The sequence below is a fragment of the Nilaparvata lugens genome, chromosome 13 (genome assembly GCF_014356525.2).
Source record: "Nilaparvata lugens isolate BPH chromosome 13, ASM1435652v1, whole genome shotgun sequence".
Lineage (NCBI taxonomy): Eukaryota > Metazoa > Arthropoda > Insecta > Hemiptera > Delphacidae > Nilaparvata > Nilaparvata lugens.
The window spans coordinates 20,568,240-20,587,985 of NC_052516.1; the positions used below are offsets into that span (position 1 = coordinate 20,568,240).

The window sequence follows — 19,746 nt, forward strand, 5'->3', positions numbered from 1 at the left end:
AAACTATTTACAAAACTATTTTCTATTTTAATAACTTTAAAACATGAGGCTGTTGAAGCACCTCCTCAGGAGTGAAATGCATACCTCAATTCGCCAAAAAAGTAAGTGTTCTTCAAATATTTGCAAATGTAACACAGTGTCAGAGCTAGAACAAAGTCTATAGAAAAACCTTTCTATAAACCTCTTACTTATAAGATGGCTACTGATTAAATAGTAGGTCAGGAGAAAATGTTTTAAATTACAGAGGCCTGAGGGGAATAGTGTAGGGAGAAAACGCTTCGTTTCTCTAACATTTTTTTTTTAATGCGAACGCACACAGCAACAGACAGACGTATGCAGAGAAAATCAAAAGTTTGCATGCAGACGTGATCATTCATATACAGTTAGATGGACGTCTGTGTGCATTGCAACGTTCGAACCCTTAAGGAGGGATTTTTCCTCCATTTGCCTGCATACGACCGTCTGTTCCTCTGGCAATATGTTTGCACCAACCGACAGGGCGGATAACTACATAACATCCTCTTTATCAACCAAACTTATTCTCGAGTCTGAACTGTGCAAAAACCTTTGTTTTGATGCAAAGCGTATGCAAATTTATTTATTTTTCTGTCATGTAACCCATATCAGAGGTATTTATTAATCATGGAAAAAACCATTTACAATATGGGAAAAAAGTCCTTTACATACTTGGATTGATTTCCTTAAACTATCGTGTATCATCCCACTATAGAGTCTATGTGTAGGGATGCATTTTCAAATTGTATCTATATTATGGCCATAGTGACTCTCATAAGATTTCCAAGAGTATTTCATCACAAACATAAGAATTTCTTGTGATAAATATAAATATTCATCATAATCGAAATCTTTTCAAAAAGATCTTGAAGATAATTTGGCATGTTGTGGGACCGACCGGACTCCCAATGTAAATTCAACATCAGTAGGCCCATTGGATGTCTAGGGAGGCTGACGAGTTTCAAAACTATTCCAAAATTGTCAACTATATTCAAAGGATTACTTCATTTTCCTTTGAAAAGCTTGTTAAACCCCATTCACTACAAGTGTGAACAATTATTATGAGTGATTCAATCATTCATTTCATAAATAAAATCATGTCTTGAACATTATTTGGAATCCTTGAATGGCATTTGCTTCTGGCTTTTCTTGTGTTATGTTTGTTGTTTTCTATGTCTTGTGCTTGGTTGATTTCAAAAAAATACCGTGCTTTCCACAAAACCAAACCAAAGCTTTGGAAATGAGCATGATCTTCAGAAATTGGTCTATCACATTTTTATAATTGTTCAATAGCATGTGCAAGGTTATACTATGCATGCTAAAAAATTAATAATTGAGAAACAACATACTGCTGTTTGATTATGGGTTTAACTAGTTTTATACTAGGTGAAAAAGGTCCATATAAAGATGTGTACACATAGAAAGCGGTTATGTGTTACAAGCTCCAGCGGTCCTTGAAGGATATAAATATACTGTGAATGGTTATGTAGCAGGATATCTATGTCCTCTAAACCGCTCTGAACGTTGGAACGCTCTAAATCCTCTAAAGGTAAGACCGCTGACCGCTCTCTGTTTGAGTATATCCCAACTTGGAACTAATCATACAAATTACGACTTTATTTTATAATTATGAGAATGATAGTCAAATTTCAAGCTGTGGAATTAAATTCATGAATGGAACTCCTTGTGATGGCCGTGTATGCAACCCGCTTAACACTACGGTCACCGCTATGAAGTTCTTACTTTTACCATGAAATAAACAATCTAGATTGTTCATTCTATGCTACTTACTTACCTTGAAGTAAGTGTGAGAAAGTTCCTTATGGTAAACGTGTTCTTGAAGCTGTAAATCAAAAGCAGTTTTACCAAATGTAAAGGAATCCAAAGCATTCCTGTAAAGGAATTAAATCAGCTGTGAACAACGCGGGGTAACTTTGAGGGTTTACATAATATTGAGGACATCTCCTCGGAGATGTACAGAGCTAGGTAGAGAGAGAGAGTGAGGGGGGAACTAAATACGATAAGACATGTACTGTACTGTTTCCGTTCTAACGGAGCTGTAAAGGAATCAAAAGTAACTTACTGCTTTGTCGTGATTTTGTTATCACTTTGTCATGATTTTCACCATAGTTTAACTATAGAGGCTTCCATGCTTCAAGACTTCAAGAGGAATAAAACATAATTATTATGAATGGGGCTATGGAGCCGCTTGGAAATATTGTCTATGCAATCCGCTTCACTCTATAATTTTTCAAGTTGCACAATAGTTGAATGAGTTTAATACAAAAATAATGGTTACTACCTGAGAAACGAGAGAAATTCTCGTTTAAAGAGTATTCCAATAGTTACTCTATGCTTTTATCAAAGACAATATCGCTAGACAGGCTGGGCTATTATAGTAGTATTATATTTGGTTATTATATAATTGTGGTATCAAATTTTCACTTTTTTGACTCAATTTTATAATATCATGTAAATTTGATTCTTGATGACCGTGTACCGTATTATTTCTATTATTGGATCACTAACTCAAATAAGTGTGTTTAATCTTCCTCCCAAATTCTAGTAAAAGTAAATTCGTATGGCTTTTGATGGTGGTGAGTCTCTTGTGGGAAGGTCACACCGCCTGAATAGGGCCTATATCATTTAAGCCGTCAATAGGTCTTACGACTGTCATACTTCAGCCGGGACCGACAATTTAACGTGCCCATCCGATAACACGGGAGTGATCTGGTTAAAAACTTTTGGTATTGAGAGGGTTTGAACCCGGGATCTCTATGCTTCTACGCAAGCACTCTATCCACTAGACCAGGGATCACTCTCTCCCAAATTCTGTAGTTGCTTCATAAAATGAATTTCTTCATCCTTTATCATCTGCATTATTTACCTTTGTGTTTTTGGTTCAATTAACTTTTATTGATATGGTATTCTTTGCCTCCTAATACTTCTGTTATCTGCTCATTTTTGAGTCTAACTCTATTTTCATAAACTCTATCAGTGTAGTCCTACGTATGCCAGCGCACAAACCTAGGTTTTGATGGCATTGTCACATTGAAGAAGTGTTATCTTTAGTTCAAGAATCTATGTGTTGATTGGAATCTTGGTGTGATTTTTTTACTTATAAATAAATCATAGATTGTATTCATCTTTTGAATTGTATTGCATTGTATTGTATTGAGTCACTGAAAGTACAAAGTGCAAATGGTAGACTGAAAGTTAAGATACTGGAACTACAGATTCTAGCTCTCTGATAATAGCTTGTTCATCTTCAATTTCTTTTCAATTGCGAAATTTAACTATAGAACACTTTTTTCGACCGCGCTGGCATTTTTTTCCATAGAAAGAACGTGAACCACAGAACTGGGAACTCCTGATCACTCTCTGTGTGCACACACTCTTAATCGAAACAAGATTTTTTCTCTCATTTTCAAAGTAATGTTCTTATCTCTCAAATAAACAGAATTTCGCTAATCTGATGACATATTCGTGATCCTCTCGTAAAGTACTACCATTCTTCACAGTTTTAAAATTTCTCAGATTTGCTTGATATTCGTGCTTGTCCTAACAAGTATGTATTTGTCATATAAAATATGACACTTTCGCTACAATACAGAGAGAAAAAAAATAATATTGACAAAATTCCGATTTATTACTATTGTTGTACTATCCAGTTGAATATAATAGATTCCTCAACAACATTATTTTTCAACTTATCTCATAGTCTAACTATTATGAACGAAAAAACTCTCTTTTTATATAATTTTCTCAATCAATCATCTATTTTCAATAAATACCTATTATCGCTGATTTGTAACTACATCTACGTACAATTCCACTCCTCGTTCTCTCCACATTGGCGTATAATTCCAATTTTTCCGATGTGTAGCACGATGTTATATATTGTTTCTTTACTTGAACTTTGTATTTTTTCAGTGATAGTATTGTATCCAGCGGCCCATAGACGCTCAATATTATTGAACAATATAGTACCTACTTATAACATCAGTCCACACAACTTAACATGTCATAGACTTGAGTGCCACGAGCACGCGCATTTCACTTTTCAACAGCTGATGCTACTCTTATCATATCTGTACCGTATTGTTTCTGTACAAATAAGGATATAATCAGCTGATGAAAAGTAAAATGCACATGTTCGTGGTGCTCAAGTCTGTACGCAGCTTTAGACACTGCGGCCTGAGGCTATATGTAGGTACAGTCTTTTTTTTTTTTTTTTTTTTTTTAATGTCTGGGTCCTGTAGCTTTGCCTATCGGTGCAGGGCCACAAGACTACAATACTACCCGTTCAAAAACATCCAACATTTTTGAAAATGTATCTTCCCATCAGCAACAGATGCTCTTTTGTATCTTCTCGAAAACAACGTGTTGCATTCGGGAAGATACACAAGTAGCTTTTAGGAGTTACATGCTTTTAGCACAACACAGCCTATCAGCAGACATTTGTTCAACATGCTCTTTCCATTGTTGGTGATAAGTCGCAACTCCCTCATTCATGAAGAATCTTTGTGTGTACAGTACAGTAGTATAGTAGGTGAGGCAACTCCCTCATTCATGAAGAATCTTTGTGTGTACAGTACAGTAGTACAGTAGGTGAGGCAACTCCCTCATTCATGAAGAATCTTTGTGTGTACAGTACAGTAGTACAGTAGGTGAGGCAACTCCCTCATTCATGAAGAATCTTTGTGTGTACAGTACAGTAGTACAGTAGGTGAGGCAACTCCCTCATTCATGAAGAATCTTTGTGTGTACAGTACAGTAGTACAGTAGGTGAGGCAACTCCCTCATCATGAAGAATCTTTGTGTGTACAGTACAGTAGTACAGTAGGTGAGGCAACTCCCTCATTCATGAAGAATCTTTGTGTGTACAGTACAGTAGTACAGTAGGTGAGGCAACTCCCTCATTCATGAAGAATCTTTGTGTGTACAGTACAGTAGTACAGTAGGTGAGGCAACTCCCTCATTCATGAAGAATCTTTGTGTGTACAGTACAGTAGTACAGTAGGTGAGGCAAAAACACCGGCAATAGGAAGATTCCTTGTGCGCCAGTGCGAGTTGTAAAATCAGCTTAATCAGAGTAATAACTTGAATTTAGCGTATGTAGTATTCAAACATGAAGTTCATAATATGAAATTGATTATTATATAAAAGTCAACGATTGGAAATAATTCAATTTCAGCCATGACTCTATGGCTCTTTTTCTGTGTTTATTACTTCGGAAATTATTAAGTGGAAATTCATTTTCTGGTATATTTATGAATTTACTGCTAATGTAGTAAAGTTGCCTTCTATAAGAAGAGTGTAGGGAGCCTCCTTCAAGAAAGCTCTGTAGAGAGCTCCCTCCATCTAGTGTCTCTGAAGCCTGATGTTTTTGCAAAGCCGTGAATCCATATACCTTGCCTAAATGCGGTTTCAAAGTCACGGAGGCAAAGATACAGGATGCTTACTGTACTATGTTGTACAATAATATTGAGCGTCTATATTGTGTTTTACGTTTTTTGTGCAATACAGTTGTTTTGATTTGATTCGATTACGGTTTTCAGCGGCGATGGGGCGCAGCCAGTCGACCCCGGGTCTGGTGGAGACGAAGGGGCGCGTCCCCCTCGAGGAGATGTGGGTGTCCCCCCTGGAGCCCCTCCAGCTGTCCGTGACTGCCAGTCAGTATTGCACAAGTGCCACTACCACACCCTACGGCAGCCATCTTACTGCCAGCACCCCGTTCAGTCCTGTTAATAGTCCTATTCCACAGCCGTTGTTGCCCATAAGGTGAGTGTTGTATTCATTTATATTGTTGATATGTATTTACAAACAAAAAATACATGAAATGTATCTACAGAGATGTTGACTCATCTGAGTGTTTGTGGTTGGTATACAAACAGAACATGAATTAATAATGAACATCAGTGCCCAATAGTGAACATCTTTAACCTTAGTGCCCGAACATCCTGTAGGCCTTATTTTGTGAGAGAGAGAGTATATTAACTTTGCCTGCCATGTACTTTCTGGATCATCACGTACGTTAGTAAAAATTGGAGGGCATTCTCAACCGTTGTACTCGATCATTCCTACAATACGAGGAGTGGTGGCTCAATCCTCGGTGACCCGGTACAGAGACTAACCCTTCTGGAGAAAGGCCCACACTATTGCGCAATAAACATTATAAATAGACTCCCCCATAGTTATAACGATTTTTCCAACTTTTCAAAGATGACCGGAAGGATAAGGAAGTTCTTTTAAAAAGAGCGCCATACACAGTGGATGAATGTGTGGATGTCTTGAGGGAAGAAAATTACATATCAAAGAATTATTACAAAATGAAAATCTCCTTTAAATCAACTGAAATTAATCGATTTCTTCCAGGGGGTGCTCCAAGTGGTAATGTTTCTTCTTTGACGTCTTCTCCTTTCACTATTGTATTTTCTGTGTTTATTATTGATTGTGACGATTCAATGTTGTGAAGCTTGTCTTCCATATGCAACTACTTGAATAAATGAAATTTGATTGATTGATTGATCTGATCAGCTTATTAAAAGTTCAAGTTGGAAACGTTGTACAACACAAGTTGTTTGTTATAAGATTTAAATTTCAATTTATCTATTTCAAAACGCAATTTCAATAAAAAAAACAGAATACATATATTTTGTAATCCCTCTAGCTATTAGCTATTTCAGGGATATTAAATAATAATAATAATAATAATAATAATATCGAGTGACCTGGCTGGCTCAGGTCTGGTGTCAGAGTTTTCAGGTCGCAACTGATCAATTTCAGGGCCTCTGACATGACCTAACCGACTGCTTTTTAGGCAGCCGGGACCGACGACTTAACGTGTCCATCCGAAACACGGGAGTGGCCCGAGATATATTATCTTGCCCGGGCCGGGATTTGAACCCGGGCCTCTGAATCATGAAGCCAGCATCTGATCCACTCGACTACGGCCACTCCTAAATTAAATAATAATATCGAGTGACTTATCTGGCTCAGCTCTGGTGTCAGAGTTTTCAGGTCGCAACTGATCAATTTTAGAGCCTCTGACATGGCTCAGCCAGAATATTAAAGAAATACATTCTAATTTACTTGGCTGCAATATATTATTATCAAAGTAAAGTGCAAAATTCAAAAATAATTATAATAACACATACCATAATGCAAATCCTTATTAGATGATTGCTTGTCTGACAAAACCATTGTGAGCTTGCTCTTTTACTCTGAAATGCAACACTACGTCTCAATCATTATTTTCAATTTACTCAATTTAAATTTTCTTTTAATTTCATTTCAGATCAGTTTTATCATAAATCAAATTGATCAAAAATAATACCAAATTTAAATTTAGCGCATCTGGGAACCCATGGCCGAAGCACCTCTTCAGAAGTAGAATGAATCTATTCCATTTTTAACGACAAGAAAATTTGTAATTTTTAATTCATTGTGAAATACATATCGTAATCTGTAAACTAGTTTGAATTTGACTTGGCTTGTTGAAGACAAAACTTATTAAGAAACGAGTTGTCTCTGATAATGGTGGAATTTAGTGGTAATTCTTTTCAATTCATTGTAAAATATTTATCGCAATCTGTGAACTAGTTTGAATTGGAGTTGGTTTTGTTGCAGACAAAATCTATTAGGAAACGAATTTTCTCCGTCAATGGCGGAAGTTAGTAAGCAACAATTGCAGCCGCCTGGACCAAGTATAGGCGGACCTCCGCCCGACATGATAAGCCAGGATGCCTTTATAGCCGAAATCAAACGACTGCGAGAGCGACTCGTCACCTTAGAAACCGAAAACGCTTCGCTCAGCATGAAACTGAACCAGCAACAGTGGGAGGTCAGCTAAACCACATTCAAATTCAAATTTATTTCGTCAATTACAATCACAAATGAATAGTATGCATCACAGTAGAATAAATAAAAAAATTAAATAGAATAAATCATATGACAGATGGAAATTATTTGTGAGACTGGCTGGCCCTATGGCTTTGTATAAAATGAGCGCTGCTATCCAAAGATTGTCAGTTTGGTGTTAGGGTAAGCATTCCTGACCGGCAATTAGAAGGTACTGGGTTTGATTCCCGGGCTGACAAATAATTTTTGAATAGTAGCGCTCATCGAATTTCCATCTAGCTTTTTACTCTGTTGTCAATATTTTCGGTAGCTGAAGTCTTCGGGGTGAATTACAGCATTTAATTTGGATTTTCGTTTAATAATAATTATCAAATCATATGACATGATATAAAACCAGAGACAATAATCTTCCTAAATATCTTCTTAAAATGTATGAATATTTCTTCCTTAATATTTTTACTCCAAGGCTAAACTTAGCTTAGCTGTTTCCATAAGTTTCACTAACCCAATCTAGCATATGAAGATTAGAATACACTCCAATTAATAGAATCATGAAGAAAGAACCAGCAACATTGGGAGATGAGCTAAATTTAGCTTAACTGTTTCCATACGTTTCAACAACCCCTGTATCTAGCCAATGGAGAGTATATACTCCAACTAGAAGGATTCGAATCAAGAAATTGTATGTACATGATTCTCCAAAAAATATTAATGCTGTCCAGTGTAGTTCCTCTTGATTTAAGTAGACTTTACAAGCTATTTCATTTATATACAAAAGATTGCACAGAACTGTAGCGAGAGACAGTGAACTAAAAGTCATTGTATTTTAAGAGAAGTGCACTCCAATAGAGCTTATACCTAGGTGTGCTCATATTCATTTCACTTTATGTTTTTGTCATCTAAAGCAAAACATATAATTTTCATTAATATATTTTTTTTGTATTTTTAGATGGTACAATGTTTTGTAATAATATCAAGTTGTGCGGAATGAATTATTTTTTGAATTGAAATTGAATTGAAAATTGAATTTATCAGTAATAAATTCAATGTCCATTGCTTTTGAACTCATTCCACAACAGTTAAAGTTTTTGATAGTAAAAGTCAATGAGCAAGTCTACAAAGTGGATTAAATTGTCTTGAAAATGTTACAGGACGGATTTTAGAGTAGAGAAAAGCTTAATGTAGCGATACTAGCAAGTAATGACGTCACTAGCGTCACTGACGTTCAATTTGTACGGGAGTGGCCATAAGCATTCTGACCGCAGGGTGCAATTCGTCAATTCCCCTGGAAAATACGTTTGAGCCCAGATATTCATATATTTATTCTTTATCGTCGTCCTCTTCCTACAAGGATTGGGCAATTTGCCTGTTCCGACTTCAAACTCACCATCACATCCATCTTCTACGGAGTCTGCCCACACTTCTCCTCCCATCCGGGTTATACAACATGACTGCCCTGGGAATCCTGTCGCTCTCCATCCTTTCAACATGATCTTTCCAGTTTTGCCGATTTTCTTCAATCTTCTGCCATATGGAGATTATGTTGAGCTCGCTTCTTATATCGACATTATGAAGCCTATCTTCCCTTGTGCACCCTTTTACTGCTCTTAAAAGTCTCATTTCGGCAGCCTGTAACCTACTCCATTCTTTCTTCTGAGGTATCCAAGATTCAGAGCCATATAAGAGCGTTGGAATAGCCATAACCTTATAGAATTTAAGTTTTGTCTCTCTCCTGGATCTGTTCCTCAAAGTCCCATTTATCGTTTATTGTATTTATTGTTTATTGTATTTATTCTTTATAATATTTGAATTGAATATTTCAGGTTGAGCACCGGCTGGCTGAAATCGAGATGCAGATTTGCGGAGCGAGCAGTGCAGACAGCAGCGCGGAAGACAACGAGCGGAACCGCGAGTCGATCATTTAACAGAGACGGACCTTGAGCGAGTGCCACACCGTCGGCTGTCTGCTGCAAACGGTGCTCGCCGTCTGACAACCACTGCAACATGCTGCTGCTGCGACAAGTTGCCGTCAACTGCCGTCGTTGCATGGTATCGCAACAAGTTGCCGTCAACTGCCGTTGTTACACGATACCACAACAAGTTGCCGTCAAACTGTTATAATAGTCTTCTCGAAATTCTCAACAATTTAGTCGGTGCAACGTTGATTGAACTAGAAACTGTACAAGTGGAACAATTTGCGTTGAAACAAAAATGTATTGCAACACGCTGTTGCAACAAGCCACCGAATAAAGCTTATATTATGTGGAATGTAAATAATTGGTCCATGAAACAATAAGCGGCAAATTTATTGCAACATTTTGGTGCGACATGCTGTTGCAACAAGGCACCAACTAAATATTTCAAGTGGACTGTGAATTATTGATCTAGGAAACAATAAGCGTTGAATCTATTGCAACATATTGTTGACTCATGTCATTATGACTGTTGTATCTGAAGTAGTCTTCTCGAATACAAACGTCAAATTTATTCAGATCAATTCTGTGGAACTGAGAAACTATAAGTGTTGAAATGAACATTATTTGTTGTTGAATAACATGCTGCAAGACTGCATGCTATCGCAACAAGTTATTGTGGGACTTGTGTCGATTTTATGCTGTTGTATCTATCTATAATAATCCACTCGAAATCCAACTCTTTGTCGAGTTGCTGGATCATGAATTGATCTGAAAACTATAAGTGCAATGTGATGACTTTTCAAATTGATTTAGAAAGTAATTGGTGTGGGAATGGAAATGTTTTGCTGTATGGTAGGTAGCACGCTATAACTTCAACCAGAGAAAACTCCTATAATTGTAATTCTGTGCTCCAACATGTTGCGTAACAAGTTTCCATGAAGAATTTTTTCATAATAATTTATTATATAGTCTACTCGAATTCAAAGACTATTGCACGAGAATTGAGTATATTAGTCGTGTTTTTTTGGAACGTAGATCATCTTAAAATTAATAAAATCTTGAATAGAAATTTTTCCTACAAGTGCTTGCAGCAAGTTACCATGAAACTTGTATTGCTAATGAATTTAATCCAATTAAGTAGGCTTCACTAAAATACAAAAGAACATTCTAAGATCATGAATTATTTTCTTATCATAGATTTTTTCATTTTCAATAATTAGATCTGGTTTTTAGACAACGACATTCCTACTGCAGAAACAAAAAAGCAGTCTTTTATTTAATCATTTATTTATTCGTGGACAGAATCACAAATTATATAAATATGATTAGGAAGGAACAACAGGCTTGGCCCAAATCCATTCCATTCTTTCATAAAAGGAAGACACTTTCCGGCTTGACGGCTTACAATGCATAAGTCTTTGTTAGGATATTTTGGATTGTAAATTGATCTAAAAGACAGTAACTTGAGTGGCAATTCTTTGCTGTAAAATAACTGTGGATTGATACGATTAAACTTTAAAGGATATTTTAAACATAAAATCAAAGAAACTTTTCCCATGAAGAATTTTAGGTGTATGAAGTTTGCATGTCATTGCAACATATGAAGTTTGCTACAAGGTAACATGAAATGTGTAGTTAAAGGATATTCATGAGGATGGGTGGAGATACATGGAAGTGTTCAATAAAAATATAAATGACCTGTGCTAATGAAATTAAATTTAATAAGATGTTTGATGTAACAATGTGGAATGTGAGAATTCTCAAAAAATCTCCTTACTAGAAACGTGTAAATAATTTCGGGGAATGGCTGAATCTTCTCTAAGCATTCATGTACATAGAAAATGTTCTGTAACTTCCGAAGATAGGTGAATGTTCCATATATGGAGTGAATAAGTGAGTAATTTTACCAATGATTCCTGAGATCATTTTTCATTGGATAACTCATTTATTAATCAGCATCAATAATTATTAAACTGAACAGAATGAGTTCTTTCAGGCTATAAAAATAGAATTTTCATTTTTTATTGATTGAAAAATTTTATTTCCAAGGTTACAGGTTATCAAGTGCCTTTAACAAACTGCACTAAATAGATAGAATCACAATGAGGGTGGAAAATCTCTAAATTTTCATTAATCAGGTAAATGCCTTATAAGGGATATATGCCATTATAAGGCATTGTAGCCTGCTTTGAATTAATTTATCTCTTAAGATCATAATTATAGACCAATGATAATATATTACTTCAATGACCAAATGTGGATCAGGTTTGTTTGTATGTTATTAAGCTTTGACAAGATAACTCATCAATACAAACTAAAACGATAACAAAATTGAGAATGTTGATACAGGAATTATGTTTATCCAATTAAACACTTCAAGAGATTTCCCAAATCTCTCTCTTTTCTTCGAGTGTTGATGTCTTAAACCTGTGAGTAAATTAACTCTTGTATTTATTGCATAAATAATATATAAGAAACATAAATTATTTATCTAATATGCTTAATATAATAAAGAGAACGGCCTATGGAATGACGAATTTGCAACTTTGTTCCATTTAAATTTAACAAGAAATGTGTATTTTAATAAAAATCATAATAAATAAATTTTACTATGACAGATAGTTCACTAAAAACAATATTGTAGATAGAAAACAAATGTAAAGTGAGAGTAATTTATGCGAGAAGAATAACGGAAAAAGATAAGATTTTTACAAGAAGTTAGTTGGGTGGAAAGTGCTTGATTAATAACTGATTTGAATTTCAATTATTTATTGATAATTGGTGAGTTGTTTTAAGCTCAAGTGTATTATATTGTTCAGGAATTTTAACTCGTGTTTCTTGAATTTTTTATCATTTTTCTATTGCACAAAATAACTATTACAACTCACACAAATTAATAATATTACTTTATATTGGGTGATATGTTGATGACTTCCAAGCGAACAGCTAGGTACCACTCTCAAACTACGACAACGTCTTTAATTATTATGTAGCTTTGAAATAATGAATTATCATAATAATTATCACCCAAATTCAGAGTATATGGTATCTGTTTTTACTCATCGATCAATATCCACTGTATTGTATAATATTTATATACGTTGAAAACTAAGTATTTATTACTGTTTCATTTATAAGTTGGATACGTTTTTAAAAGTTCGTATTTGTATTTATACTATTCATAAAAGTGATAAAAAATAATTTGCACAAGATGGTTGGATGCACAGTGTGTAGATTGGAATAAAGAATGTGATAATACCAACAACCTTTAAGGATTTAAGAAAATAACGAGAACAGAATCAAGTAATTGTAGTCAGTATTTATGGAGATATTTGTGGTTTTTCTACTTATGGATGCATGCGGGTAAGTGACGTTTGTGTAAATAATTATTGAAAGTTATGTATGGTACCGGTAAGTTAAAAACATCGAGTGAATTCGATGAGATCGAGCTTGGGAACTGTACTGTAGTTTTTGTGTTTTGGTTAATTTTCCAGTGTCTTAATTTTCATATTTCATTAATTTATAGTGCAAGACGATGCCTGGCAATCTTGAATGCCAAATGTAACACATTATTTGGAAAATTGTGATTTTTCTCTCATTTTCCTTTGACTACAAACTTGTAAGTCTTGAACCATTATCATTTTTTTAACTCATTTTCTGTTAAAGAACAGAGAACACTCAAGAAATCATTTTTTATCATCCCAAAACTCTCCCAGTTCTCTCTCAATCAATTCTATGATGTTAGTTCTAAAGTTATTTTTGAGATCTTCCTGTAGTTTTCTCTCAAATAATTCCATTATTTATTGATCCAATTAACCCAATTTATCAAAATTCATGTACATGACCAGTACATTCCATCGTGAGTTTGATATACATCTAGTTTTTAATGACCTATAATGCAACTCACGATACATTATTATGAGTGGAAATATTTCAATCCAAAGTAGTGATGTGGCGATCATAATAATTGGTGGGAGGCATCATGAAATTCTCAAACTGTCTGTTCAGTTGATATGATTATTTCTGACACTTATTGAACAAACAGTTCACATTTATTTAGGTTATCTTATTTGTCTGATTCTCGTATATCCTTTAAGGCTCAACTCACACTCACGTGACTCAGGTCGAGAAGAGTCTGCAACTTTAGTCTCTTTTCGACGCAGCATGTGTTTTCAAATGGTGACGTCGCGGAGACTAGAATCGACTGGTCTGAGTGTCACCATTTGGAAACACATGCAGATTGGAGTCGCAGTTTCTTCTCGACTTGAGTCGCATAAGTGTGAGTTGTGCCTAACTATATAACTTGAGGCACAATTGAATTAAACTAGAAATCAAGTTTTTTTATTTTATTTGGGAAAGCGTTTTGTTTTTGGAGGGAAATACCTTGAAAAGAGTTGCTAGATGTTCCATGATTCACTCCAAGTACTTAGATAGGTATATTTTTGTAAATTTATCCCAATAATGCCTCTAGATCTGTAAATAACGTAGTACAACAATTGTCATGTATCACATGAGCTACATGATTGAAAATGTGTTATGAATATATAATATACGTTGAGGAAAAATTGTAAATATTTATTGCCGTATTTGAAATGATCGAATAGTCTATGTATGATAAAATTATATTAATGTTGGTGAGAAATTAATGAATTGATTGTGAACATTGCTGATAGAATATTGTGTACTTCAATGTAATGGAAGGAGTTCTATTAAGAAAGATACGACACTATTGTTGTAATTACATGTTGTCACGAAAATTACTGGTATTAGTTATAAATATGATTGTAAGATTGTTCTCTGAAAATGTGTTACATACAATATTATTATTAAATTTTCAATGATAGACATTATTTTAACTGTACATGACATTATTAATATAATTCTGTTTTAATCAGGAAAACATTTATTTTTTATTCATTTTGTTAAGATAATCAACAAAAAATAAATTGGAAAAGCACCAAATTAGCATGACAAATTATCTCTAAAACTATCCTAGGATAATGATCACTAACTCTAGCATCCAGCACCTGTCTTGCATTTGTCTGATTGAATTATTTGAAGAATAACAGTATCACTAAATTAATTATTTCATGAAAAGTTTTATTTATGATTATTATTATTTAGAAACTATATGAAGAAGTGTTTGGGCTATTTATTACTATTGAAATACAATGTTTTAAAATATTCTATTATCATGTGAGAATAAGAAATCAATGGTAGTCTCATTTAAATAAATTTATGTTTCTATGGCTTTTTAGCAATAGAAAAATTAGGATCAAGGGAATATTAGCTCTTACTTTCATCAATGAATATTGTTTTACAAAAACAATTATATTATTTAGTTAATATTTTGTTACTTATAGTAAACTTAAACTTATTTCACTTTGTAATAATATATTGTATGTGATACATTTTTGAAGATTATTCTTGACAATTAATAGATTTAAGACAAATGCATCTCGCATTTTAAAAGCCAATGTAAATAAACTTGAAAACGCCTGATAACTGAATCAAATAAAACAAGATAATTTATTAAAACAACAAAATAAATGGGAGGAATTTTTGTAACTATAACATAAAGTCACTACTTGTAAACTGTATCTTCTTCCCCGATTCGGTTATTATTTTTCATCTCTTCAAATCATCTATTTCACTAAATAGAGTTTATTACTAGTCAAATAGATCCAGAATTAGGATTTGAAATAAATAATAAATTATAATCTAAAATTGCCGATTCAAGTAACAGTTTTTGTAGATTTTCATTCCAATAGAGAATAAAATTATAGCTACTGTAGAAGGGTGAGTGACGTTTTAACTATATTCCCTTAACTTAACTACAGGTATAATTTATTCATTCGAATTAATATAAAGTCATTTATTACAATTTCAATATTCATTTTTGTCTTAGCATGAAATATTATTCAAAATGATTTTTTGAACATGTTTGAATTCATTTTTTTTTTAATTATTTTACAAAAATATGCTCAACATTTTTAAAATTTGAATTTTCGAAAGGTTTTAACATGGAAGGTTTTATGTGATGTCACTCCCCTTCTACAAAACCTAAACTAAATTGGTTCACGAACTTCTGTAATGAAATAATAATATTTTCAATTAGAATTCATTTTAAGAAAGTATCCAAGATAATAAATATTATTCTTACCAGTACGGGACCAACATAATAGAAGTGTATTTCAATAATATAAATTATAATATTTTGAAAAGGTCTCCTCAGTTATTGAAACTACTGAATAAAATGTAGAGGCAAGGCTAATAAAGGTTTTTGAAAATAATATACAAGCGGACTAGAGGTGCTTGATATTTCTTATTTGAAAAGTTCACATTCCATGTTCCAACTCAAGATCAAGAAATTCGTTGAAAATGTGGAAAAATATTAAGCCTTCCGATTCATAAGTAGATTTGATCACTATAATATTATTTCTTCATATTTTCTCTGAAATCATAACAATGATAATAGCAAAATTAGATGGTGGATATCCAAACATGATAGATTATTTAAGGGTTTACATGTTGAATCAAGTGAAATTAACAATATTATTAATTAAGGTAAATCTTAATTTTTATAAATAGTGTTTTACTGATTACATTACCAAATCTACAAAGTTTATTAATTCTACAGAATTCATAGAAGCAGGAATATTGAGAATGTGATCTATTCAAATAGAACTTGTACCAATGTTATTAACAATTAAATCAAATAGCGTCTTAAAATCAATTAATTACTCAATATTTTCAATTATTCCATCTACTTGACAAGCTTATTCCAATCACATTATTATAACATTTATTAAAGATTAGCAACAAACTGTAGTCTCTTTAATGAAATTTTCATTAGACAGATTTCATTTTTAAAATGCCAGTACTATTATTTACTTATTGAATACAGTAAATAAATCTTATTAATCTTCTCGCATATTATAAATTATCATATTATCTATTTACATTTATATAATCCATTCAGATTTTCAATAAATAAATTATCCTTATTAGAGAGTAGAAATCTCAGTAAACAAATATGAAATTTGAATGCTCTATTTTATTTAAAACAAAATTGTTTTCTACGTAGCTTGTCTTTTTCTCATGATTTATTAATTTACTCATCAGAACTCTAATCAATACATTTGACATTTCAATCAATATCACATAAAATGTAGCAACATTTTTAAAGATTTTAGCGAGTATATCTTGACCTTAGAGAAGGGATTGTTATTTCACAAATAATTATATTTCTTTTAGCATATCAATAATTGTCATTTGTATTTTATTTGGCTCGAATCAATAAAACATTTGACAATTTCTCACAAATCCATCAATTAAATTTCAATAAATCAATATTTATAAAAAAATGGATAATGCTGCATTGCACTTGAAATTTTCATCAGATCAGTCAAATGTCATATTATAAGATCTTTCATTTTTTCAATTTCTGCATCAACTTTAAATTCCAATGTTGACTATAATTAAAACTGCCCGAGAATCATGCTGACAATATATATATGTTCTATCCTAAATAAAAACTTGTCTATTCATGTTTTCTATTCCACTTTCAAAATGACTCATGCAACATAATCTTGAGACCTCCAACATTCCCTAAAGTGATAAGTTCAACCCAATCATTTAATGATAAAATTTGGAATAAGATCAAGCACTTGAAATAATAGTCGAACATAAGAAACAGCTTCGCGAATGAAACTTGGATGGGAGGGTTTCAAAACATAATTAACTTCAATTTGGAAATTTAAAATTATCTAAAGCTTGTGAATCTTTATTGAATTTCTAGTTAAAAATTATAATTTACTTAATACAAAAAATAATTTATAATTAAAGGTTAGAAGGAAATTCAGTGTTTTATTCATGGTGAGAATTAATTATTACAAACCGATTTTATTGCATAAAATTATTAAGAAAGTGCTACTAATGTATAACAAGTGGTCCAGTAATTTAAAATCTATTTGGCATGTAATCTGCTTACAGTAAATTAATCCAGTACCTATTGTTGAAAAAACATTGCAAATCAACAATAAATAAAAGACTTCTAAAATATGAAATACTGATTATTTGAAATAGCTTGATAATTTTTCAAATGACTTGCTTATGTGCTAAAAATGTCAAAAATAATATTTTTGCTTTTTCCAAAGGTTGTGATGTGAATATTATTAGTTAATTTACTGCTTGTAAGTTTTTCTATGCTTGTCTCATTCTACATATTTCTCAGAAATTGTGTTTGCATTAGTTTAGTACATAACATGTTTAAAAGAAAACTTGTTAAATTTTTTAAATCTTAATTATATGATTCATATTATATTGATTACTATCCCTAAAATTATTCTATTCATGTGAAACTCTTGAAGATACAATAAAGCCAAGTTATTATTCATTATTATATAATTGAAAAATTCTAAAAAATGTTTATAGTACATCGAAGATTCTAATAAAGATATTATGTTGATAAATAAATTGGTGATTCAATTTGAAACTGTTTTTGACTACTGCAGCTCCATATTCTATGATATCTTATGCAATTTACATTGGCATAAGCATTATCAATTTACCGTATTTTTTATTTAAATATTAGTGTCTTTTTTCTTCAGGGCTACTTTTGATATAAATGAAAATATAAAAATCTCAGTACCCTTTCAAATTATTTTGTACAATATGTATGGGCAGGCTCCTAGCTTCTTGGTTAAATTACACTGCTATATTTTATCATTTGAAACAAGGAGCGCACATATCACCATTTATATTTACAATTTTTCACATTAAAAACCTGATCTGTAGGAGCAATATATTCTGGTGTCGTAGTGATGATGATGATGTGATAGATAGGCCTTTCCAATACTTTTCATGTTACACCAAGGCTGGTGTAAGGCAGGCACTACGTGAATTTATGAGACTGTTCGATACTAGATTGTTTGATAGTAAATAATTAATTCAATGAATCTGAATTTATTAAACGTTTTTTGTATTTATCTTACACACTTTGATACACTTTTTCTTCATCAAGACTAGCGGAGCCGGAGGAGTTGCGTCAAAAAATAAGAATAATCGTTTTTGAAGTTGAATCAACTCTAAAAACTTGAGATGTCGAAATGGCATTGTGAATTGTGACTGCAAAAACAATATATGTAACCCATAGAAAGGGATTTCTTTGAGCCGACACTCTAACTTAACCCTGAATGCCTAATTGCAGCTTGTTGAATTTTTTAAAACCATATATAGTATGGAATGAACTTCTTGTCTCACTCAGTCGGCAATAAGGCATGTCAATCATGCAACCACTCATTGTATTATGACTATATTAGTCTCTCCTTACGTTGTAGACTACTTTTTAAAATGTACCTTCATATATACAGAACACTTAAATATAATATGTAATAACTAAAAATGTCCCTCCTGCGGGAATGCTCTATTCTGCATTATAAAAACATTTATTACTTCCCTTGCCCTATTATCATAGGTAAGGAAAGTATTGCTTTCCGAAAAAATTAAGGTACCCAATTTCTAAATTTCTATACGTTTCAAGGTCCCCTGAGTACAAAAAAGTGGTTTTTGGGTATTGGTCTGTATGTGTGTGTGTGTATGAGTGTATGTGCGTCTGTGTACACGATATCTCATCTCCCAATTAACGGAATGACTTGAAATTTGAAACGTAGGGTCCTTACAATATAAGGATCCGACACGAACAATTTCGATCAAATGCAATTCAATATGGCGGCTGAAAGGGCGAAAATGTTGTCGAAAACAGGGTTTTACGCGATTTTCTCAAAAACGGCTCCAACGATTTTGATTAAAGTTATACCTGAAATGGTCATCGATAAGCTCTATCAACTGCCACAAGTCCCATATCTGTAAAAATTCCAGGAGCTCCGCCCCATCTATGCAAAGTTTGATTTTAGATTCTCAATTATAAGGCTTCAGATACAATTTAAAC

General features: G+C 32.9%; 1 protein-coding gene across 8 annotated transcripts in view; it reads left to right on the forward strand.

The window, feature by feature from the left end:
* Positions 1-10,665, forward strand: part of LOC111048438 (cyclic nucleotide-gated channel rod photoreceptor subunit alpha) — a 237,700-nt gene extending 227,035 nt beyond the window's left edge. For all 8 annotated transcript variants that reach the window (XM_039440044.1, XM_039440050.1, XM_039440047.1 and 5 more), the window contains 3 exons: positions 5,577-5,799; positions 7,648-7,861; positions 9,702-10,665. In XM_039440044.1, the coding sequence (XP_039295978.1) occupies positions 5,577-5,799; positions 7,648-7,861; positions 9,702-9,803 (539 nt within the window). In that variant the 3' untranslated portion in view covers positions 9,804-10,665. The remainder of the gene's footprint in view (positions 1-5,576; positions 5,800-7,647; positions 7,862-9,701) is intronic.
* The last annotated feature ends 9,081 nt before the right edge of the window (positions 10,666-19,746 follow it).